We start from the raw sequence: 26,283 nt of genomic DNA, 5'->3' as shown, positions 1-26,283 counted from the left end.
TGCTCTAAGCTCATGGGCCAAGTCATACAAAAGCTTGTGTAATTTATTTGCAATCTTTTGAATCACTTAAGAAGTGATCAATCAGTTGGCACACACTTTGCTTTAGGTAATTTAGATTTGTGAAACGCACATTCGAAAATCTATATAGTGCATCAGGTGATACACCATTAAACCCAAAAGGTTCTGTTAATTTTGCTCCAATCCACTTGAAAGGTTTGTACATTAACCCAATGTTTAAAATTGCATAAATGGGTATTGAAGCATTTTTTTGTTCATGAGGCAAGGCATAAGCCTCAAAGAGTTTTGAGATGTAAGCCTGAAAATAAAAAAATTGCGTAAAGTGATAATAAATGTTAAAAGTGATGTTTTATATAATACCTAAATAATATGTTAAATGATGATATTAACTTCCTATTGAATTATGAATTAACAAATTGGCATCCATATAAAACAAAAAATTGCACAAGATATAAAGTAACAAGTGTTAAATTGTATGAAATAGAATTCAAATCCAAATATTATAAGAGTAAAACAATAGTAAATATAGAAAATGCATAAAAATATCATATAACATCAAGTTCAACTTCAAATTTCTTCTTTCTCAATTCTCTACTCATTTATATTTAATTTCTAATAAAAACAAAAATAGTTGGCAACAACTTAGGGATCATCTGAACTGTCATCACTTAGGTGGTCGTTATCTGAGTTGCCGCCATAATAAATTGGTCTATCTCCCGCCTCATTCGGTAGAGTCGAATGCCTCATAATATAAATTTTTTTAATTTATTTCAATCATGTTCATCTTTTAGAAATATTTTTATCAACATAAATATGAGATTAATGCTCCAAAATTTTTAAGAAGTGATGTGTAGCTTTCAAGTGATTATTGGCAACCATTAAAAAAGAAGACGAGGCGTCTGCATTGAGTCGTGCCTCAAGACAAGGCGGAAGTCATGCATATCGGGGCTTACGCCTCGAACCATTCAGCAAAGCGTACGATTTTTCACACGAGGCGTACGCATTAGAGCATAACGCCTCGAGGCAGTACGAGGCACCGCCTCAAAATTTTTTATTTGGTATATATGTAAATACGACGCAGCTGATTCGTGTTCGCGTATAGGATTAAGGCTTCCTATGAGAATTGAAAGGCGAACTAGAGGAGAAGCTGTGAGGGAAAGAAACGAAGCCGTGAGGGAAAGAGACTAAGCCGTGAGTCAAGAGACGAAATCGGAAGGAGACGACGTAGGAAATGAAGTCGAACGCAATAATGGTTTCAAAAGCAGGAAACGAAGCCGATGTTGTGAGTGCAGTAAATGTTCTGGCCTCGAATACGTCGGAAGACCAGGTGAGCTTGAATAACTCCTTATTCGGCTTTCTTTCATTTGTATGTTCAGTTCATGCTCGATACTGCTAGGTATCGCTAGGTACATGCTCGGTACCTAGCAGATACTGTTAGGTACCGAGCATGTACCTAGAAATACCTAGCGATACCTAGCAGTATATGCTCGATACCGAGCATGTACCTAGCGATACATGCTCGGTACCGAGCGGTACCTAGCGATACCTAGCAGTATATGCTCGATACCGAGCATGTACCTAGCGATACATGCTCGATAGCGAGCATGTACATGCTCGGTACCGTCAGGTATATGCAAGCAGAATTTCAAAATTACTCTTACAATAAAATTTTGTTCCGGGGGCGCAGCCTTGGACCCCGAAAACCCCCGCAAGTCGAACCCCGTCGGGGGCAGCGCACCCTTGGACCCCCGGCAGACTGGTATATTGTTGTATTCATGTTATCTTATTATTGGTAGTACAAATAATTGTTAAAATCTGTCATATTGTTGATTTTGTGTTGTGATTTCTTTGCTTGTGAATAAATAAAAATCTTATATATATATATATATCTATATCAATAATTTGATGTTGATTATTTATTCTATAAATTATTAGCATGACTAGTGGCATGAGAAGGAAAGAACCTGTATGGAAATATGGAACTCAAGTTGAAGTGTCAGACAAAGGTGCAAAGAAGGATATGTTTACATGAAATGTAATTTCTGTGAGAAACGCATAACTGGTGGCGTCAAGAGGTTGAAGGATCATCTAGCCTGCACTCATGCCAATGTGAGACCATATGCAAATGTACATGATGAGGTGAAAAAGGAATGTATATATTATTTAAAGAAGCTTGCCAACACATAGGAGGTCACACAAAGAAATATAGAAGAGATGATAGAAAACTCTTCTTACTATGGATCATAGCATGAAGGTTCCAGTAGTGGAAGCCATCTAATTTCTTCTAACCGAGGCACTCAGGGTCCCATGGATAGATTTATGATAAATATTGATGACGATAATAACATAAACACTCAAGATCTTCAGTCTCTTACTACTACAAAAGAACTCAGGAATAGAGTTTGTTTCGATATTGCCAGATTCATCTATAAAAATGGGATTCCATTTAATATTGTTAGGATTCCGTCATGGATCAATATGTTACGATCTGTTGGAAGTTATGAAAGAGGACTACAACTTCCAAGCATGTATAAACTGAGGACTTGGATGCTGAATGAGGAGGTCAAGACAACTTCAAAATTGGTAGATAATGTTAAGAAGACTTGCATTGAGACAGGAGTCATAATAATGTCAGATGGTTGGTCAGATCTTTGACATAAAAATATTATTAATTTATTGGTCAACAATCCATATGAAACAGTTTTTCTAAAATCAGTGGATGCTTCAAGTTTTGTAAAGTATGCACAATTATTGTTTGAAATGTTAGATAAAATTGTTGAGGAAGTGGGTGATGCTTTAGTAGTATAAGTGGTTACTGATAATGCAAGTGCATATAAAGGTGTAGGGAGAATGCTAATGGAGAATAGGCCTCACCTTTACTGGACTCCTTGTGCTGCACATTGCATTGATTTAATACTTAAGAGGTTGGGATAGTTGTCTCAGCATAAATCAGCCCTATTGAAGGTCAAATTCGTTAGTAAGTTCATATACAATCATTTTTTGGTACTCAATTTGATGAGAAAATTCACTGACAAGGAAAGTATTAGACCTGTTGTTACGAGATTTACTACTGCATATTTAATATTGCGGAGATTCAAGAAGTTAAGGCAACCTTTGGAAGCTATGTTTGCTTCTGAAGAATAGGATAAAAGTTCATGGGCAAAAAAACAAGAAGGAAAACAGGTAAAAAAATTATTATGAAAGATGATTCATTTTGGCGCAGTACAAATTATACTTTGAAGGCAACAACACCATTAGTTAAGGTACTTAGAATGATTGATGGTGAGAGGGCACCGGCTATGGAATTTATTTATGAAGCAATGAATAGGGCTAAATAAGACATTGCAAAAGATTTGAGAGATCAAGAAAGTGCCTACAAAGAAATATGAGATATTATAGATCAAAAGTGGGATCGTCAATTACACCAACACTTACATGCTGCTGCATACTATTTAAACCCTCAATTTCATTATGATAAAGACTTTCATGTTGATAAAGAGGTTAAAATTGATTTGTATGCATGCATGGACATACCCATTTCTAAAGAAAATTACCTCAAAGTGAATGATCAACTTGAGGAATTTCATTTGAAGAAGAAAATATTTGGATTTAAAGCAGCACAAGCATGCTACAAAACACGATCTCCTTGTATATTTATAATTTTAATTTTAATATTTATGTTCAAGTCTTCTACTTCAATCAATATTCATAAAATACTATTCATTTTCATGTAGAACATTGAAGGAGTCAATTTGGAGATGATGTTCCTGAATTGAAAGCTTTTATAGTTAAAGTTCTTAGTCCAACATGTTCGACTTCTACATGCGAGCGTAATTGGAGCATCTTCAATCAAATTCATATTAAGAGAAGAAATCGATTGGTGACAGATCGAATGAACAAACTAGTTTATATTATGTTTAACAAAAAACTGAAAAATAAACATCTCAAATTACAGAAGCAAGAAAGCATTGATAATGAAATTGACCATTTACTTGTTGATGATTTACAATCTGATGATGAATGGGTTACTCTTAAGAATGTTGATGTTTCTGAAGTTGAAGCAGAAGGAGAAACTCATGTCAATGAAAACAATGAAACAACTACTCATGTATATAAAAGAAAAAAACAAAATGAGATTGGAGCTTCAAAAAAATTCAAAGGTATTCTTAAATATAATGAATTATTTTTTATGCTATTATTATTTCATTCTAAAACTAATGAAATATTAACTGATATAGGAAATAAAAGAAAAAATATTATAGATGAAGAAAAATTTGAGGATGACTTTGACATTAATTATGAAGATTCTTCTGAATACAATCAAAGTGATGATGAGTCTGCATTGGGTCTTGATCCTAAAGGGATGTTTTATTTTCAAGTGAGTTTATTTTAAATCTTCTTTTCCAGTAATATACTAATATTATCTTAGAACAAATCATCAAATTCACAATTGACATAATATTTTGTTACTTTTTATCATTATTCATAATTTTAAATTATTTTATTTTTTATCATTTTTTAGGCTTACGCCTCGATCCGCCTTGAGGCTTACACCGCGCTTCGCTTATCCAAAACGCCTCGATTCCCGATTTCGCCTTTTAAAACGTTGATTATCGATGATGGTTACGATGGTGTTGTCTGCAGCGAAGACTACGGGCTGGAGGTAGAGGCAATCGAGAGGAAGTTGTTGCACTCGAATGTGCATGAAGGCGTGATTTATGTTAGTTTTAATAAAAATATATATATACAAATAAGGTGAGGCGTAAGTTACTTGCTAACGAGGCGAGGCGTGCCTCAAGGAAGGCCTCAGCTAAGCTGAGGGGCAAGCCTCATAAAAAAGCTAGATGTGTAAGCCTCGAGGCATTTTTTCACTACAATTGCGCTGAGTCAGGCCTCAAGATGAGCCTCATATTGCGTAATTTTAAACAATGCATTAACTTAAGCCTCTGGAATTGGATAAATAACATCACTAAAAATCCTTCAACTCAACTTTGTACACCTCTTTCTATCTTAATTTTTGTATTAAAGATAGTTATGTCATTATATAGAAATTTTGATAATTCGTAGCAAAAAAAAGTACTTCAAGTGGAGATTTATAAGGTAATGAAAACAGGACTAAACATAGAACTGAAAGGAGGTTCAAGATTCAATAGTTTGACTAGGGTGGAACCGGATGACATAATAAATAATAAAATTATTTAATTATAACATAAATTATAAAATAATTTAAAATTTTAAAATAAATATATAATTACCTCAATTAAGAATGTTGAATAAGCTCAATTAAAGAGACATAACACGATAAGAAGTTTGATTAATTATTAATATAAATATAAGTATATGTATGTTATAAATATAAACATAGAAGCATTAAAATATATTTATAATATTAAAAAATTTATAATATAAATGTATAAAAATAAATAGAATTTATCATAAAAAAAATATTTAATTTAATTAACTCATATAATATTCATGCAAATTATAATAACCCAAATTTGTAGACTAACCCAGCCTAAATTCGCATTCCAACTCATATAGTATTCATACAATTTTTTTGTCCCACACCATAAAAAAGTTTTAAAGAGTTGTTTTTACATAGTGTAAAGAATACACAATTAGCAACAAAGCATGTGAGATGGCATACAAGCTACGATGTATCAAAACTTCTCCCTAAAGAGGCATACAGTGTCTGACACATATCAGACACAATACGCGTACTACATGCCTCTGGCATATATCGAACACACCAAAGACATGTCATATTTAAAAAATATTAAAAATAAATTGAACATGTCTTAAAAATTTTATGAAAACTTTTTTAATATAATTTCTTATATTTCAATTATTTATTAATAAATAAAAAATAAAATTTCTTATTTTCTCTTAACCCCCAAATCAATTGCTCTCAATTAACACCCCATTCCTCAAATATTCATATTTTAAATTTTTTTTGGCAATCGCAACTAGGGTTTCACAACATCGACATATTTTCTCTTAACCCCAATCGCAACTAGGGTTTCATATTTTATTTTTTTTTTGTCATCGCAACATCGACATCCGACGTTGTCATAACATCCATGTTTCAAACTATCTCAACATCAAATTTGACGTCAACAATTTCTACACAAACAATCACACTCCCGCGTCATCTCGAAATCTCATCTTTGTCCAACATCGTCTTTCCATAGATGACTGACATCATCTAGACATCGACACTCAATATCTATTACACAACATCAATGCCCAACTCTTGACAGCTTTATTTTCCATCTCGATGCTTGAAACACGATATTGACGTCCGACTCTCGAAATCTTAATATTAATCATTTTAAGCATAAATCCTAATTAAACTATTTATTATTACTCAATTATTCATAATATTCTATTTATTTAATTTTTAAACACTATTTTTAAGAAAGAAAAGTATAATATAGTGTTTAACCCATATTCTTTATTTTTAATAATTGACTTGTTCATATCGTCGTGTCCGTGTTTGTGCAATCATTACCATACATGCATCATGGTCAAATTCACCTCCATATGGTATTAAAAATATTTAGATGGCATTAAAAGATCTAAAACATACTATTTAAAATTTTATTAGAAATAAATTAAATATTTTTTAGGACTGGCCATTTCCACAAAATTGGATTGATTTTAACGATTTTCTAGTCAAACCAACAAATTATATGATGACTATAGTGTTGGCTAAAAAAAAACGTCACGAATGCATGAATCTCGCTTTGCAGTTGTGGGATTCCATTTCCCTTAAGTCAGATTGTAGTTAACCAGATTTCCCCTGAGGGTAATGTCAAGGTTTAAAGATCTGGGGTCATTACTTCCCATGAGCGCAAGCACTCATAATTAATTACCTCTCTTTCTACATAAGAGAGAACTCACGATTAAGGATGAATAAACTTTAGATATTTTTAGTCTCAATAGTCGGAAAATGGAGATAAGCTCGATCAAGATCCCATGGTTCTGTTGTCCCGGGTATACTGTGAAATTTCAGTCTACGAACACTAACAATCATTGACCGTAGTGTTCAGAGAATCTGATTAACAGCCATGAGTTGCATCCTCTCAGGGTTCTCGAGTAGACTGAAGTGGTTAGATGTGAATTTTAGTTTTAGTTTTATTTGGGTTTTTGGTGTTTTAAGGTTAACATCTATTAGAATACCCAAAAAAATATTGATTTAGTTTTGGATTTATAAATTCGTTTAGAAGTAACCCAAGAATTTAGACTGGAGTGGGTCTTATGGCTTCTTTAGAAAGTAGCCTAAGAATTTAGACTGGAGCGGGTCTTATGGCGTCTTTAGGAAGTAGTCCAAGTATTTATATTTAGATTAGGACTCGTGATTTTCGTAGAAAATAGCCTAAGTATTTAGATTTAGATTGGGACTCATGTCTTTTGTAGAAAGTAGACCGAAGATTTGATTTGGAATTGGGGCTTATTACTCTATTTATGAGTTGCCCAAGAATGGGTCTTACAAACTAACTCTACAGCGAGGTTGCCCGGAGGTTTTAAATTTGATTGTTTGGGATTTAGGATTATCGCTATTTACTTAACAATTTTCCTTAACATGGGACTTACAACTTCACTTAGAAGAAGCCCGCTAGTGGGTCTTACAACCTAACCCTATAGGCTAGGATGCCCGAAGGCTTTAATTACTTGAGTAAGAAATCCTACGATAGAAATTCTACAAGCTTTTAACATAGGAATCATAATTACTGTATTTCAAAATACTATTTAAAGATGAAATTTTTTCTTGAGGTTTTTGCCTTAATTTTTCAACAAGAGTTGTCTGTGTGACTAGATTTGGGTAGGGACTTACAACATCTACTAAGGGTAGCCTAAATATTTCAGTTGGATAGGTCTTAGTTGAAAGTTCGTTAGGGATGCTAAGCCCTTATGAACTAGTCCCGAGGGTAACCAAGAGGATGGGTGAATTAGTATTTTAAAAGACTTCTCAAGCAAATCACGTACTCAAACAAAAACACAATTCACCACAAGAAAAACAAAATGCATAAATTAAATGCGTAAGTAAAAACAAAGAAAAGAACACAGCAGATTTATAGTGGTTCGGTTAAACCTTGACCTACGTTCACTCCTCGGAGGCACCCTCCGAGTATTGCACTAACTTAGTGTCTCTCTTTTAGCCCACACAGCTAGGTGGAGAAGCCCTTACAAAACACTCCTTTTCACCAACCCAATGCGGCAGAGAACCGACTCATTTTGCTTCCTCCTAAAGCAAGCAGAGAACCACAATCAATTGCTGAAGAAGACTTCCCTTGAGCCTCCAAGAACGAGGAACGATGATTGGAGAAGACACCTTGGACCCTTGCTTGGAGCAATCCTTGTGAAACCCCTTCACAAGCGCCCCCTCACAAGTTCCTCCCTCTTTCTCCCTCTCTTTTCCTCTCCTCTAAGCTCTCTCAGATCAAGACTGCAGCAAAAGACTCTTATGCTTGAGAAAACATGAGTCCTTTAAATAGATTTTTAAGAACTGACTTTATCGTCCATGACGATATTGATATTGTCCTATACGATCAGTACAAATTAAGCTCATTCAGCCAGGATGACTTGGGACGATTAGAAGATTTTTTGTTCCTATAGTCCAGGACGATAATATATCGTCTTATACGATTGGTACAAATCAGGGAATATCGTCCATAACATCACCCTGGATGGGAGTCTGGACGAAAACAAAAAGACTTGATCGTCCAGACCGATCTCGCGATTGTACTGGCCAATTAGCTCAAATCTGCGCAAAATCATCCAGAACATTGCCTGAACAAATGATGATGTACGATTTTTGGTCGTCCAGGAGCAATCAAGGTTTTTGAATTGATCGTCCTGGCCGATCCTGCGATCGTCCAGGATGATATGATCGAATCAATCATCTTTAACTACTTTCCTTAATCACCAGATCAATTTAGACATAATTGATCCCCATCGTCCAGGCCGATGTCATGAGCAGAAAGTTTGAAGATCTAGCTGAAAGAGTTGAAGTTATTGAGGTCAAGCTCAATAATCACATTGATCAGAGCAAACTATTTTCACAGAAACGATCTGTTAGCTACTCTTCATCTTCCAATAAAAAACATAAATCAGATATCCCTCCCCCAGCACCAATAAACCAATCCCCCAAAATGAGCAAATCCCATCCAAAAATGAGTCAATGCCCCAAAATGAGTTAATCCCAGCAGAATGCAACTAATTCCATACACAAATCCAAATGAACCAATACCAGTCAATGACATTCAACAAACTCCTGATTATGCAAATAAAATAGTAAATTACAAAGATATTCTGAGTCTGAGTTCTGAGAAGAGAAATTTTAAGTATGAATGCTTGAAGTTCAAGCTAAGATAAAAACTGTAACAGTTAGGAACTCATAATTCTATTAGTTTTATGTATGTTATGTGTATGATATTCATATGTTATGCGTATGGTATGCATATAGTATGCGTATGATATTCATATTCTATGTGAATTTTTTACGTATTTTATGTTTATTATTTTTTTTATAGGGACGATTTTGTTCTTTTTATTAATTAATATCCTTCTTATTTTTAGATCTAACATTGACGAGTTATTAAGCGACGATTATTTAGGCAATGAACATGTAGATATTTTGACCATTTTGTTAAATGAGAAATGTAATCTTATGCCTGATAAGTACCATAAATTTCTATACATCTCGCCAATATTTTTGGTTAGTAACTTAGTATTCAGTTAATCAATTTAACACCAATTTTAATATTTATTTTTCATTTCTTACATTTACTTTTTGCACTTGCAGAATAACAAAAAAAGGGATAAATTGTCCAGATTGCAAATCAACCATATAACCGAACTTTTTGTTACTTCAAACAATATTTTATTACAGCCAATCATTGAATCCTCGCACTGGACCCTTCTGATTGGTTTGCTGAAAGAACAAAGGTGAAAATTTTATGACTCGTTACCCCACCACGTCAAAGAGCATAGGCTTATTGTTCCAAAAATCGTAAGTGTTTGATGACATCATGAAACTGATGAACTCTTCAATTTTTCAAAAATTTACATAACTAATTATTGCTCTACGTATTTTTCAGATTAAAGTCATATATTCTGACACAAAATAAGCTTTTGATAGTGATATCAGAAAATAGAAGTTTTCTATTATTAAAGGTATGCCAAAACAGAACAACTTTGTAGATTATGGAATATATTTCTGTAAATATATGGAAAGGATAAGTCTTGAAGGAAACACTGATTGGACTGATAGTACAAGTTGGCAAGAAGACATGCCAAAGTATAGGGCGAAATTGGCATATGAAATATTTTGTAAATCTTTGAAAAAATAACAGTTTTTAACATTGTTTGTAAAATGTTTATTTTTGAATATTTGCTTCTAGTATGTAAAATATTTATTTCATGAAACTGAAGAATATATTTTTCGATTATGTGTATAAATATTATTTACATTGATTTGATGAAAAAAGAACTTATTTAATGATTATGCGCATAAATCACGCATATCGTACGCATATCGTAAGCATATAGAACACATAAATCACGTATATCGCAAGTAGATCATAGGCATAGAGTACGCATAATGTATTGTTTAAAAGGATTTTAGTGTTTGGCATTTGCTTTTAGGTCAAGTGTTTGAATTTTTTTTTCAAGGAAAAAATAATTTTATAAATGTTTTTTTTAATATTTTTAAATAATACACATAATGCACGCACAAAAAACGCATAAACTATGCATAATACACGTATACATTACGCAGTTATCCATATTTATAAATTTCTATTAAATGTTTTAATTAAGATAATAGATCTTTGTTTTTAGATTATTTACATTAAAAGGATGAGGAATATGTATTACATAATGAAATTAAATTTGTTATTATACTTTAGACTCAATGTGTATTACACAGATAATGCAAGTTCTTACAAGGCTGCAGGTAAAAAACTTATGGAGAAGAGAAAACATATGTACTGCATTTCATGTGCTGCACATTGCATAGATCTGATTTTTGAAAAGCTTGAGGAGCTACCTTAATATAAAAATGCACTTACTAAAGCAAAAAAATAACCAAGTTTATTTATAACTACTCTTGGGTTCTAGCTCTTATGAGGAAATTTTAAAAGAAAGAAATTCTAAGGCCAACAGCAACAAGATTTGTCACCGCTTACTTGACCTTAAAGAGCATGCTAGATGCTAGACAACTTTTAGAGACTATGTTCACATCTACACAGTGGTTGAGTTGTGCTTGAGCGAAGAAGGCAAAGGGAAAAGAGATTAGAAAGATTGTTTTAAATGACAGATTTGGCAAAATATCTTATCTGTCATTACAACCACTAGACCTTTAATTCATATTTTAAGGATGGTGGATGCTGAGAAGAAGCCTGCAATGGGTTTCATTTACAATGTCATAGATGAAGCCAAAGAGATGATTGCCTCTAACTTAGGAGGCAATGAGAAAAGCTTTAGGAAAATTTGGAATATTATTGATAATAAGTGGGAGCTACAACTTCACCGACACTTGCAAGCAGCTGGCTATTACCCTATGTTGCACCGATACGAATACGGCGACACGGATACGACACGATACGGATACGGGACACGTCAATTCTTAAAAATACAAGATACGAATACGGCGCGGATACGGCATTATAATATATAAATCTTACATAAAAATTAAGAAAATAATCAAAGTGTAATATTTGAAATGACAAAAAATTTGAAAATAACATTATTAATAGCATTGTATCTTATAATATCAAGATAAAAGTAAACATTAAATATTTAAATGTCTAGTATAACAAAAAAATATAAATATAAATTGTCCAGCACATGAAATTTCATTGAAACTGTTTCAACTATTCAATAGAAGGAATGAAAGGATTAGCTTCTTCAGTGGTTTATATCATCTTCAATCAATATCATAGCTTCCAATTCAGGCTCATCAAGTGAAAGATTAGATATTTTGTTTTTTTAATAGAACACGCATATCAAATATGCGTGTCCAGTCAAATTTAAATAATATTTTAATTGGACACGGCAAAGTTGTATCCGATACGTATCCATGCTGTATCGGAGGCGTATCCATATCCGACACGTGTCTGATATAGCAAGCCTCGTAAATAGGAGTATCCGTGCAACATAGCTATTACCTAAACCCTCAGTATCAATATGCAGAGAACAAGTCTACAAACCCTAAAATAAAGTTGGGATTGTATCATTGCATGGATCGTCTAATAAGTGATGCAACTGAAAAATCAAATGCTGACATGCAATTAATACCTTTTAGGAACAAAGAAGACATTTTTGGATAACAACAAGTAAAGAATACAATTGTCAAACGATCTCCAGGTGATTTTATTTAATGTTTAAATACTTATTTAAAAGTTATTTTTTCGCACTAATTAAATTCTCTTATATAAATATTAGTTGAGTGGTGGATTCAATTTGGTGATGGGACTCCAGAATTGCAGCATTTTACTATGAAAATTTTGGGCTTGACAAGATCTTCATCTGACTGTGAAAGAAATTGGAGTATTTACAACCAAGTTCATACAAAGAGGAGAAATCGCTTGTCTACATTGAGGATAAATTCATTGGTATACATTATGTATAATAGGAGACTCAGAAATAAAAATTTGAAGAAAAAAGGATTAATGGATGATGAAGATCCTTTGCTTTGCGAGGATGTGGCATCTGATGATGAGTGATTTGTAGATGATGAAGTTGAAGTAATGCCGTCTGAATTATAAGATGAAGATTTAAATGTTGATTTCTTTGATGGTCTTAAAGCATCTACATCCACCACAACTCAAGAACAAATCAAAAAAGGTATATAAATAATATAATTTTCTTTTATTAGACTTTTAATAATATATTACACTATTATTCATTATGATATTGTACAAAAATATTTAGGGAATAGGAAGATAACTAATAATGAGGAAGGAGTTGATTGGGAGACATTGGACTCTATATGAGAGGAGGAAGAGGAGAGAGCAATTCATTATAATGATGATTTAAATGAAGACCCCCTTAGTGATGACTGATGAAAGTGTTGATGACTTTTGAGTTCTTATGTGATATATCATTGCTATTTATTCTCAAAGATGTGATAAGTAGCATTTTTTATGTTTTATATATTGTTTATTCATTAGTATATACAAAATTTATCATTTTATGTTTACGCAGTTTTTTTATTTTGAGGCTTACGCCTAGCCTCACGAACGAAAAATGCCTCAATACCCGATTACGCAATTTTAAACATTGGTCTTAGTACTTCCTTAGAAGTTGCCTGACGATGGGTCTTACGACCTAGCTTTGTAAGCTAAATGGCTCGAATTTCGGGTCTTACAACCAAGCCCTATAAACTAAGCTGTCTGAGTAAGTGGTCTAGGGTTGTATTATCGCCTAAATATTTTCCTCAGATGTCGGACTTATGACTTCTATTAGAAGTGGCCAGTGCTTCAATTGAGGTTTCGAGGTTAGGTCAATTTCACCTAACACTTTCCCCTAAGGTCGGGCTTACATCTTTCCTTTGAAAGTTGTCGGATAGTGGGTCTTACAACCATGTTCTTATAAATAAGGCGGCCCAAAGATTTTAAATTTGATTATGTGTTTGTATAAACAGTAGTTGTTTGTACAATGTTTGGAGATTTTTTCTATACTTGTTCGAGTTGGTTTGAGTTTGTGATTTTGATACTTTAGAGTTTTGACACTGGCGTTAGTGTTTTAATTGTTCTATGCTCGTAGTCTTTTTCTTATTATAGTAATCCATTACTCTACCCATTTTTTCAGCATCGTTGCTCTATTAGTTTTTTTTCGTACTTAGCTTTTATTGCTTTCCAGTACTCTGTTCTACCCATAATAGCTTAGATTTATCATCATTCATTCAATTTATTTATGATGTACTGACTCTTCATTTGTTTGTTTGTAGGTTTACGTAGCCAGTATTTGTAGTGGATAGAACCCACAAGTAGTTATAAGGGCTCGTACAGGGGAGCTTTGGAGAGCATGCAAAGGAGTTCAGTTTGCGAGTTGAGTTTCAATTTGTTATGGGGAGTTATGTACTGGAGTTTGTAGAATTTTGTGTTGAGAGATTGAGGGCTCGAGAGTATTGTTGTATATGTTAATTAGTGGAATTTCATTCCCCCCCTTCATTTTATTAATTGCACTTTTTTATTGATAAAGAAATTAATTTTGATTGATTAATTTAATTAACCAAAAGTCTTAATTTTTTTTAAATAAGAGCTCTCACATTTTGAACAACTCACGGATTTTAATTAAATCAATTCCATCAATCAATATTAATTATTTTCACTAATTGATTTTTTTTAAATAATTTTTAAATTTAACAAATTTAATTAACTAATTAATTTTGATTAATTAATTTCAATTAACTAATTAATTTTGATTAATTAATTTTAACTAATTAATTAATTTTGATTAATTAATTTTATGTAGTCATTACGCCCATCACTGTTATTAGATCCTTATAGCTCCTAATATAAGCATTTTTTTAAAGCGCTCCACTGAGAAACAAGAATGAGGCTTAAGCTCTCAAGTATAAATTCGAATTACTATTTATTTTATTTCATTATATATATATATATATATCATATAACACTGATACATTATATAATATATTATAAAACAAAGATAAAGGGCGAGACCGAACAGCAACGACAAAAAGAGAAGATGAAAGGCGAACCCTAGACTCCTGCGAAGCAACGAAGTCGAACATGAACGACGGAATCGAAGGAGTGAGAGCGTAAGTTCTTTTTTTTTTGTTCAGTATCCTTCATTTTTATCGATTGAATCGTTGAATAGAAGTTACATGAGCGAAGCCTCGTGTCTTCTGGCAATCAACCGCTCAAGTGGGGTCGACGACATGTAAGTTGCTTCATACTTGTTTTAATTTCAAAAAAAAAATTATAATCAACATATAGGCTTTTGCAAACTCACAACTCTCATTCAAGGTTTGGTCTAAATGCGCTCTTATTGAAGGTTTGATCCGAATTTTCAACTTTTAGAATTGTGATAGTCGGATACCTCCTATACTGTCCTTAAGGCTTACCTCGTCAGAACTTTTGCTTTTACTTGTGCAGGTCTATCTCCCATAATATAATTTTTTCTTATTTTCCTTTTTCATTAACATTCAGATGTTCATAACCAATAGCTTTAGTGTCATTTTGTAGTATCACATTCAGTAAGTAATGTTTATCAAATAACTTAATTTAACAGTTAACTAACCAATAAACAAACAACCTGTTTATTATAAAATTCTTGGCTACCACAATTCTTATAAATATATCCAAATGCTCTCATTCTTATACTAAAGATTGGGTAAGCACCTCGTTATGAGTTTGTTCCCCTACAATATCCCGGCCTCTTTTCCTCTTATAAACAACCTAAAGCATACATTTTTAACTTTCAAAAATGCATTCCAATAGAATAAAACAGGCTATAATACCAAAAGACTAAAGTTTTACCTCAAATAAATTTGACATTCAATTCAACCTCCCTTCCTCGCTTAACCTTTTTCCTCTATTTTCTTTCCTTCCTTTTTTTCCTTTATTAACTTACTATTTTCTAAACTTTTCCTCTCCTAGCAGTCGCAGCCCTTCCGCCTCCTGCTTCACTGCTTGCTTACGGCTGCTTCAGATCCAAAGAGAATTGGGTGGGGAAAATGGCATGGGAAGGAAAAGCTTAAAAGGCTAAGGCTTAATTCACTTAATTATATAATAATATAATATCTCTAATGCTTTTCCCACTGCTGTCTTCCCAATATACTCTCAACCGTTGATTGCACTAAGGCTGTGGCATGCAAAGGTAAGTGGAAAAGGCATATTTAAAAAAGATTCTGCTACAGAACGACATTCAATTAAATGTTCATCAACCATGCTTGTTACAGTAAACTTAATTAGCATTTAATTAATTGTTAATTAATTATTAAACGACTATTAAATGAATGCATATACATATATACTATTAAACTGATATTTTAGATATATTTCTATATATCAAATGGATCAAAATTAAAAATAGAATTTAATGAAAATAGGCTTGATGTTTTAGGGAGGTGACAAAAAGGGGTAAATTTTGAGCCAAAAATTATGCATATATTTTTAAAAATTTTGGGTATTATAATGTGTAGATTTTGAATATGCATAATTTTTATTAATCCTTCACTTCTTTCTTCAGTTGAAATTTGTTTGATGCCACCCTTTATATGGGAAAACTTAGAAACGAAGAAAGGGCCCTAGCTTAGTAAAGATGCTGTACTTGTTTGCTGTTGTTTGAGTTGAGTCTTATTTATAAAGTTTGAGTCAGTCAGACTGTTGTAAAGGGGTTGGTTCTTAGTACAAGCATTCCTCACTTCTGTGCATTTTTTATTGCATTTAATTAATTAATTAATTAACTGATTAAAGCCTTAATTCGTTGTATTTTTAAATACTCAGTAGTTTAATTTTATTAATTAAATTAATTATATATTAATTAAGTAATTGAAAATACTCTCCTCCAAGTCTTCAAAAGTTTTCCTTTATTTTTTAAAAAATCTGACTTCCCGACGTCCCCTCCCCGCAAGGGGAGGAAGGGACGACACTTGCCGTTGATTCTTCCAGGCTGAATTTAAGATCGACAGCTCGAGGGCTTTAATTTGATTTCTTCCCGGTCGCATCTAAGATCGACAGCGCGAGGGCTACAATTTTTAACAATCCTAGTTGAATCTAAGATCGACAGCACAGGTCATCGATTTCATTATTCCTGTCTATTGATTATTTAAATTGAGATTGTCGATTGGAGTTAGTTAATGTGTGAAGATGCTTCAAATTGCTGCCTTGGAGTAAAGCAAACAAACATTAGGCACTTAAGTGCACGGGCAGTGGAGGCATAAACATTAATACTTACTCATATAGGGACAGGCTTGCTTGGTTTTGAGTGGGGATCAGCACTTAGAGAGTTGGAGAGGGGTTCGGACGGAAGTCTTGAGAACAGGGGAAGTGCGTGTGTGATCACGAGGGGATGACGTCTATGTGCTCCTTGGTCGTGAGTCGGACAGCACAGACGGCAAGCGAGGTTGCTCGAAGCGTGCATTCGGTCAGATCGATGAGAGCGGGCATACGAGACCTGCCTATAGGTAGTCAATAAGAGATGAAGGAATAATTGCAAAACTTAAAAAAAAAAATGATTGGACAATTTCTTTAAAGTTTGTTTAATTCTTGATTTATGATTGAATTGTGACTCATTGAGACAAATCAACCAGTTAAGATGATGGACATGAAAGCTGTAAAGGATCATGCAATAAATCGACCATTCAAAATTAATGCAATTCAAATGAGAGATGTGGGAGATATGTCCATAGTAACCAAAAAAAGGCTGTGTTAGCTTGCTTTATGAGCAATTCACGTCTCATGAGGTTGAAATCAAATAATGTGGTGATCATGAAAGATGCAAGGATTAAATTACAAATCTACTAGACTTAAGTTTAAGAAATTCTGATAAAAGATGATGGACATATGCTTAAATCTCCTTTGGGTTCCTTGCAATTTTGATGGATACTAGATGCCTTTGATATAAAAATAACATATCATCCTGCAGTAACTTCCAGGGGAGTCAATGAGGAACCTCAATCCAAGATTGAGTCAAGTCAACCAATACAAATAGTAACTCTCAAATCTATGGCTCATGCATTAAGGTCACATATATGAGTTTTCTTCTAATCTTCGCTAATGAAGGAGCTAGTGATTATTCATCTTACAATAAGTTTATGACCTTAAGATTCATCAAAGTCTAATTGCTTGTCTCTAACATGGACCACTACTTGCCACATCTTCAAATGAACTATCACCCATACTATCTTCGTGTTGAACATACTCAAAGGCCAAAGCATGACAAGGGAATTAAGATGCAAGGTGGCCTATTTCATTATATTTAAAATAGCCTATTCAGCTACCAGATTTGATATGCAAATAGAAGTTGCGATGGTCTTAGAGAAAGTTTACTCATTAGTGAAATATGAATCTCTACTTGCATACATTGATCTATACCGCTGGTTGACTTCTTAAACAACTATATTCAATAGAGCATACATCTTCACTTCGTAGAATTTATAATTTGATTAGTACATACATTTCCACACTTCCAGGAAAGTTAAATATTTGTTTTATGGTATATCTTTTTCAGTAAAATAACAAGTTGATGCAGTTTCACTCAACTAGTCTCTAATCTTTCTTAGTTGTGTTGCTCATACATGTACTTTTTTTGTGGTATTGGTTATCCTGCACTATATTTTCATATTACGATTAGACCCCAAAAAAAAAGTATTCACTGGAATATGTTATCAAGTGGATTCGCTCATGGTACTTTTTGCAGCTTTGTGACATACGAAACTAACATGGTTGTACTTTTTGTATGTTATTTGATTTGAAGTACTACCTAATGTTTATGTACAGGTTAGGAGTGTAAAATCAATTAAAAATGAATCAGTTTGATTATAACCTGCAGATTTTTCATGGGAGGTAATTCTACATGTTCTGACGGCGTGAATGTAATCACCTAGAAAAACCAAGAAAAAAGATAATAGGAATGAAGAAAGATCATCCATCTGAGTTATATGAATACATCATTTTTTTTTCTATAATGGTAATGGTTTTCTTTTCCTCACATACATTTAATCAATCTGTTTAATCTAATTGAGCTACAACAAGTTTATTTATAATCACACATTTTTTTACTACATCACTATCAATTAAATTTATTTTACAAATCATACTACCCTTTTGAGAATGTTCTTCAAATACAGCACTTCCCGTGGCATTGACCAGAGAAATTTCTAATTTAAAATGTAATAAAACTCGACAGGAACATGATCATCTATTCAAAATAACAAAAATGTTAGCTCACGCATGGGAAAAGTAAACAGATATAATGGGAATTTTAAGATACAAAGCGGGCACCAAAAAGTCAAGCAAATTATATGCCCATTTTAACCTTTTTTTTTAGTCACTGATTACGACATGGAAACCATTTGTTACTTAAAGCAGAGATAGACCACGTGAATTTTATTCATTTTTCATAATCAAGCGCTTGATCACCTCGGGAAAGAGACATGGTTAGTGGCCGATTGGAGACAAAACTTGGAACCAAAAGCATAATTATAAATGCCGAGATATTTGAATTTAACAGGTAAGAAATTTTTAATTAGACCATACGCTTCATTTATCATGTGAAGCAACTAAAAAATATCATCAGGTTCAAATAAATGACAACTTGATATCAAGAAAGAAAAAAGCAAACCAGCAAATTCCTTCAATACTTGAAAAACGATGGTTTATCACAAGACAATAGATCATTTTAAAAGATAAAGTTGACTATAGTGATGATATATCCATATAATAACTTCATTAAAATAAGAAGTCAGAAAGTGGATTTTGCCAATTTAGAGGATACAGTTTTCACATTTAGATAGTAAATAAAATTTACCTATTGCATTTCCCAGCTCTAGAAATTGTTCGTTTAGTCGATCTCTTCTCAATTTTTCACGGTCAGCTTTATGTACTTTTCGAACATTTGATGAATCCTTTGCTTCTTTATCTACCCTTTGACTGCAAATGTTGAAAAGTAATTCTTCACCAAATTGGCGTTGGGGTATAAACTCACATTATATGCAAGTGCATATGTTCAAACCTCCAAACAAGAAGATGAGCAAAAGCATAGGAACCATTTATCTCAACCAAAAACCATCCTCATTAACTTAAGTATGATACATGGGAAAGGAAAGAAAGCCTCGATTGAATTTAAGTACAGATTAGACAATTGGCAAATAGCCATGCCATATGCAGGCAACACAGAAAGTTAACAGGAAACTAAATCACACATAATAATGTTGTAGAAACCTGCTTCCATAAGTAGTAACTGGCTCCCTGCTTACATTGCATGCCAAATGCGCATCTTCTGTCATGGCAAGATCTTCTTCCACACAAAATTTTGCCTCTCATTTCAAATAATCAGTATAATATTAAAGTTAACAGGAAACTAAATCACACATGATAATGTTTTAGAAATCTGCTGCTATAAGTAGTAACTGGCTCCCTGTTTACATTGCATGCCAAATGCGCATCATTTTTCATGGCAAGATCTTCCTCCACACAATTTTGGCTCTCATTTCTAATATTCAGTAAAATATTTGAGACAAATATCATCAAACATACGAACAGTAATTCAAGGACGGGTACTTCAATGAGCATTCTAGTTTTTATTAAAAATTAGCAAGTGGACAAAAGCAATGAAAGAAATATAATGATTAAAGTATTTTAAATACAGAGAATTGGAGAGGAAAAATACTTCATTTTATTGCTAAAAAATGCCCCTATATATATATATATATATATATATATATATATATATATATATAAGAAACAAGTAATTGCATAATCATACATAATTGCTATAATATAATCCTTCCTAAATCAGCCACCTAAATATGGAAGAAAATCGGGGCAATGTAGTTTAGCCTCCCACGGATACCCATCCTAGCCGCCTCAGGGGTTTAATACCGCCGCCCACTTTTGTGCCCAAAGGGCAATCCACTGTAATTTTGTTTGGGATTTTGTGGATAGGGATAGGGATACTATTCCTCAGGAATTTTTTGATATCCTGCAGGAGGATATGATCTTACATGTACAATCTTAGGGCCGTTTTCATTGGCCACTTTTTGTTTTCCCTTTTAATTTAATGCATAATGCAAAATTTCAAGGATACCCATCCTAGCCGTGGGATCAAAATGCCAAGGGACGGCGGAGATCGGAGCAATCTAGGTTAGCCTCCCATAGATCCCCATCCTAGCCGTGGGATCAAAATGCCAAGGAACAACTATGATTTAACACTCCCCCTCAAACTGGGGAATACAGATATATCATTCTCAACTTGGTAATCAGTCCTAGAAATGTGGAGTTATCAAGTCCCTCGGAAAGAATACCGGCAAGCTGATATTCTGATGAGACATGATAGATACATATAAAATCACTGTCTAGTTTCTCCTTTATGAAATATATATCCACTTTTATGTGCTTGGCTTGTCATGCTGAACCGAATTGTGAGCTATGTTGATTATTAATTTGTTATAATGTGCTTCATGGGCCCTTCCCACGTAATCCTTAGGTCTTCTAGAACCATCTTAATCCATAGTAGCTCACATATTCCCAATTATATAACCTTATTCTGCTTCTGCACTAGACCTTGCCACCACATTTTGTTTCTTTCTTTTTCATGTAACAAGGTTTCCTCCAAAGAATGTGTGATATCCCAAGTTAGATCGTCTATCTACTAGTGATCTTATGTAATCTGCATCAGTATATGCTTCTGGTGTTATTCCATAATCTCTTCTGAAGAGAATCTATTTACTGGGGTTCTCCTTAAGGTAGAGTAGTATTCTGTCTACAGCTTGCATGTGAATCTACAATAAATTTTGCATGAGCTGGCTAACCATACTTACTGTAAACGTTATAACTGATCTGGTGTGGAAAAGGTAAATCAATTTTCCCATAATTCTCTGGTAATCTGCTTTGGTAATCTGCTTTATCTGTATTTAGATCTTTTTTAACTTCACCCAATTTGAGATTTGGTTCTCCTGGTGTTGGTGTTGGTTTATAAGCTAGCTTACATATTTCTTTAAAAAGATCATTAATATATTTTTATTGTGAAATGAAGATTCCTCAGCTGTAGTAGGTCACTTCAATTCCAATAAAATATTTTAACCTATCAAGATCTTTGATCTCAAATTTATTGGTAAGACATTTCCTCATAATCACTTTCTCCTTTTCATCATTCCCAGTCAAGATGATATCATCCACATAAACTAATAAAATTGTGACTTCCACTGAGTCTGAGTGCTTGAAAAATAATGTATGGTCCCCTTGGCTCTACTAATAACCATTAAGCAGCACGACTTTTGAGAACCATTCAAACCAAGCTCTAGAGGATTGCTTTTAATCTACAAATTTTGTCATCCCCATATTTCTTTTTGAATCCTGGTGAAATCTCCATAAATATTTCTTCCTCCAAGTCCCCGTGTAGGAATACATTTTTGGCATCCAGTTGTTCCAGATGCCAGTTGTAATTAGCTGCTAGTTAGAACAGAATCCTCATGGTGTTCATCTTAGCCCAAAAGTCTTCTAGTAGTCAATGTCGTACGTCTGAGTGTACCCTTTCACCACCAGTCTTGTCTTATACCTTTTCAATGTACCATCAGCTTTGAATTTCATAGAGAACACTCATTTACATCTGAATCAATTTTTTCCTACAGGTAGGTCGGTGATCTCCTAGGTATTATTCTTCTTCATGGCCTGCATTCATCTTTCATGACACCTTTTCCAATTTTCATCAGATAAGGTCTCTGAAATATCATTAGAAATATGAATATCATTTAATGTAAGAAAAAAAACTTTTGTGTGAAAGTGAGAAGTCATAAGGATACAAAGTTGGTTAAGGGGTACAAAGGAGATTTTTTGGTGAACTTCTGTTTACCTCAATTACAGGAAATGTTTCAGATTATTGGATCAACTCTGAAGCATAGTTTGAATTTGTACGCCTGGAATACACTTGCCCAAATCTCCTGTTATACATAATAGCTTTGTCATTAGCTTTCCTAACTTTCATTTTAGATTTGGGTGGATTGGTTTGAGGTGGAGCTAGAAGGTCAAGAGGGACAAGCTAACTTTCCTCATCTTCCTCAGTTTCAATCTCCCACTGAAGATGAGGTTTGGTGAAATTGAGTTTTTATTCACCAAAGGTAATGTCAACAGATATAAGAGTTTTCTTGATAATGGATGATAATACTAATAACCTTTTTGGTAAATGAATATCCAACAAAGATAAATTTGAGTGCTCATATGTCTAATTTTTCTCTATATTGGGTGTGAATATGAACATAGGCAATGCACCTAAAGATTATGAGTGTAAGCTTATTATAAGTTCAGAATTCAAGGTAAAAAGATGATAGAATATTCATTGGTGTTTTTAGTTCCAAGGTGTTTGAAGATAGTTGTTTTATGAGATATTTGGCAGTTAGATGGGCTCCCCCCTCCCCCCCCCCCCCCCCCCCAATAGGAATTGGGTACATTGTGGTGGAATAGAAATGCACGGGTGGAGGTTAGAAGGTGAATTTTTCCTTTCTACAATCCCGTTTTGTTGTTCTGTGTGAATGCAAGAAGACTCATTTGAAAATAGAAGGATAGAGTTCGGTTAAAGTAATCTTTAGCATTGTCAGAACGAATTTTTCTTATTTTTACCCAAAATTGATTCTGGAACATGATATGAAAAATGAGGAGGACAGTGCTAGCATCGAATTTGTTTTTTCGGAGAAAGATTTAAGAAACTCTAGTGCATTCATCAATAAAGGATACAAACCATCGGGCAATTGAGATATTAGAGATTTTTTAGGGTCCCCAAATATCACTATGAATAAGATAAAATGGAATATTACATCTCTCATGTTTGCTTGGAAAAAAAACTCATTTATGATTGGCTAACTTTCCTTTTCAAGTAGGTTTTCATAAATTGAGACCACTTTAAGTAATTCTTCCCATTTAAGTGATAGGAATGTTGCATAGTTTAGAGATCTCTTCTTAGGTGCAACATAGTCCTCCATAGAGTTTTGGGAGGAATTAGCTTCAGACATTTTGGTGGCAAAGGATAGAGATGGAGGTTATATTAATCCAATCAGCAAGGTGCAAAGTAGCAATGAAGATCTAATATAATCCTTCATAAATCAACCACCTAAATATAAAAGGAGATCGGCGCAATCCAGATGAGCCTTCTGCGGTTCCTCATCCTAGCTGTAGGATCAAAATGCCAAGAGATGACGGAGATCAACGCAACCTAAGAGAACCTCCCATCGATCCTCATCCTAACCGAGGGATCAATATGCCAAGGGATAGCTGGAATTTAACAAAGTAATGGAGAGCAAAGGACAGTAGCAACAAAGAAATGACAGATAAAAACTATGAAAAAAAACCCTAAAAAATATATAAACTCTATTTAAATGTCAGGGAGTTCCTTACGCTACAAACACAGGAAATTATTCACCAATTTAGAGGGTCCTTCGATCAAAGCAATGTTTTAAAAGGTGAAATCGGGAATCGAGGCATTTTGGCTAAGCGAAGCAAGGCGTAAGCCTCGAGGCGGATCGAGGCGTAAGCCTCAAAAATTATAAAAATAAAGCAATTTAAAATTATGAATAATGATAAAAATGTCAAAAAATAACAAAATATTATGTCATTTGTGAATTTGATGATTTGTTCTAAGATAACATTAGTATATTACTGAAAAATAAGATTTAAAATAAACTCAATTAAAAATAAAACATCCCTTTAGGATCAAGACCTAATGCAAGCTTATCATCACTTTGATTTTCTTCAGAAGAATCTTCATAATTAATGTCAAAGTCATCCTCAAACTCTTCTTCATCTATAATATTTTTTCCTTTATCCCCTATATCAGTTAATATTTCATTAGCTCTAGAATGAAACAATAATAGCATAAAAAAATAATTCATTATATTTAAGAATATCTTTGAATTTTTTTTAAGCTCCAATCTCACTTTGTTTCTTTCTTTTATATACATGAGTAGTTGCTTCACTGTCTTCATTGACTTGAGTTTCTCCTTCTACTTCAACTTCAAAAACATCAACATTCTTAAGAGTAACACATTCATCATCAGATTGTAAATCATCAACAAGTAAATGATCAATTTCAGTATCAATGCTTCATTGCTTCTGTAATTTGAGATGTCTATCTTTCAGTTTTTGTTAAACATAACATAAACAAGTTTGTTCATTCGATCTGTGACCAATCGATTTCTTCTCTTAGTATGAATTTGATTGAAGATGCTCTAATTACACTCGCATGCAGAAGCCGAACATATTAGGCCAAGAATTTTAACTGCAAAAGCTTTCAATTCAAGAACATCATCTCCAAACTAACTCCACCAATGTTCTACATGAAAATGAAAAATATTTTATGAATATTGATTGAAGTATAAGACTTGAACATAAATATTAAAATTAAAATTATAAATATACAAATTATAAACCTACCAGGAGATCGTATTTTGTAGCATGCTTATGCTGCTCTAAATCCAAACATTCCCTTCTTCAGATGAAAGTCCTCAAGTTGATCATTCACTTTGAGGTACTCTTCTTCAGAAATAAGTCTGTCCATACATGCTTACAAACCAGTTTTCATCTCTTTATCAACATGAAAGTCTTTATCATAATGAAATTGAGGATTTAAATAGTATGCAGCAGTATGTAATTGTTGGTGTAATTGATGATCCCACTTTTCATTTATAATATCCTATATTTCTTTATAGACACTTTCTTGACCTCTCAAATCTTTTGCAATATATTCTTTAGCCCTATTCATTGCTTCATAAATAAATCCCATAACTGGGGCCCTCTCACCATCAACCATTCTAAGTACCTTAACTAATGGTGTTGTTGTCTTCAAAGCATAATTTGTACTGCGCCAAAATGAATCATCTTTCATAACAATTTTTTTTACCAGTTTTCCTTCTTGTTTTTTTGCCCATTAACTTTTATCTCATTGTTCAGAAGCAAACATAGCTTCCAAAGGTTGCCTTAACTCCATGAATCTCTGCAACGTTAAATATGCAGTAGCAAATCTCGTAATAGCAGCTCTAATAATTTTCTTGTCAGTGAATTTTCTCATCAAATTGAGTACTCAAGAATGATTGTATATGAACTTACTAACGAATTTGGCCTTCAATAAGGCTGATTTATGCTGAGGCAACTGTCCCAACCTCTCAAACATTAAATCAATGCAATGTGCAGCACAAGGAGTCCAGTAAAGATGAGGCCTCTTCTCCATTAACATTCTCCCTGCAGCTTTATATGCACTTGCATTATCAGTAACAACTTGTACTACTAAAGCATCACCCATTTCCTCAACAACTTCATCCAACATTTCAAACAATAATTGTGCATCCTTTACAAAACTTGAAGCATCCACTGATTTTAGAAAAACTGTTCCATATGGATTGTTGAACAAGAAATTAATAATACTTCTATGTCGAATATCTGACCAACCATCTGACATTATTGTGACTCCTGTCTCAATCCAAGTCTTCTTAACATCATCCACCATTTTTGAAGTTGTCTTGACCTCCTCATTCAGCATCCAAGTCCTCAGCTCATACATGCTTGGAAGTTGTAATCCTCTTCC

General features: G+C 33.4%; 1 protein-coding gene across 1 annotated transcript in view; it reads right to left on the bottom strand.

Moving 5' to 3' along the window:
- The window catches only part of LOC110095837 (transcription factor bHLH121), a 55,062-nt gene that overhangs the window by 18,339 nt on the left and 10,440 nt on the right, over window positions 1-26,283 (bottom strand). The window contains exon 2 of the mRNA XM_020821555.2: window positions 19,525-19,646. Within this exon, the coding sequence (XP_020677214.1) occupies window positions 19,525-19,646 (122 nt within the window). The remainder of the gene's footprint in view (window positions 1-19,524; window positions 19,647-26,283) is intronic.

The sequence above is a fragment of the Dendrobium catenatum genome, unplaced genomic scaffold (genome assembly GCF_001605985.2).
Source record: "Dendrobium catenatum unplaced genomic scaffold, ASM160598v2 fragScaff_scaffold_1685, whole genome shotgun sequence".
Classification (NCBI taxonomy): Eukaryota; Viridiplantae; Streptophyta; class Magnoliopsida; order Asparagales; family Orchidaceae; genus Dendrobium; species Dendrobium catenatum.
Note: the sequence above shows the minus strand (reverse complement) of the source record. Positions and strands in the feature narration are given on the sequence as shown.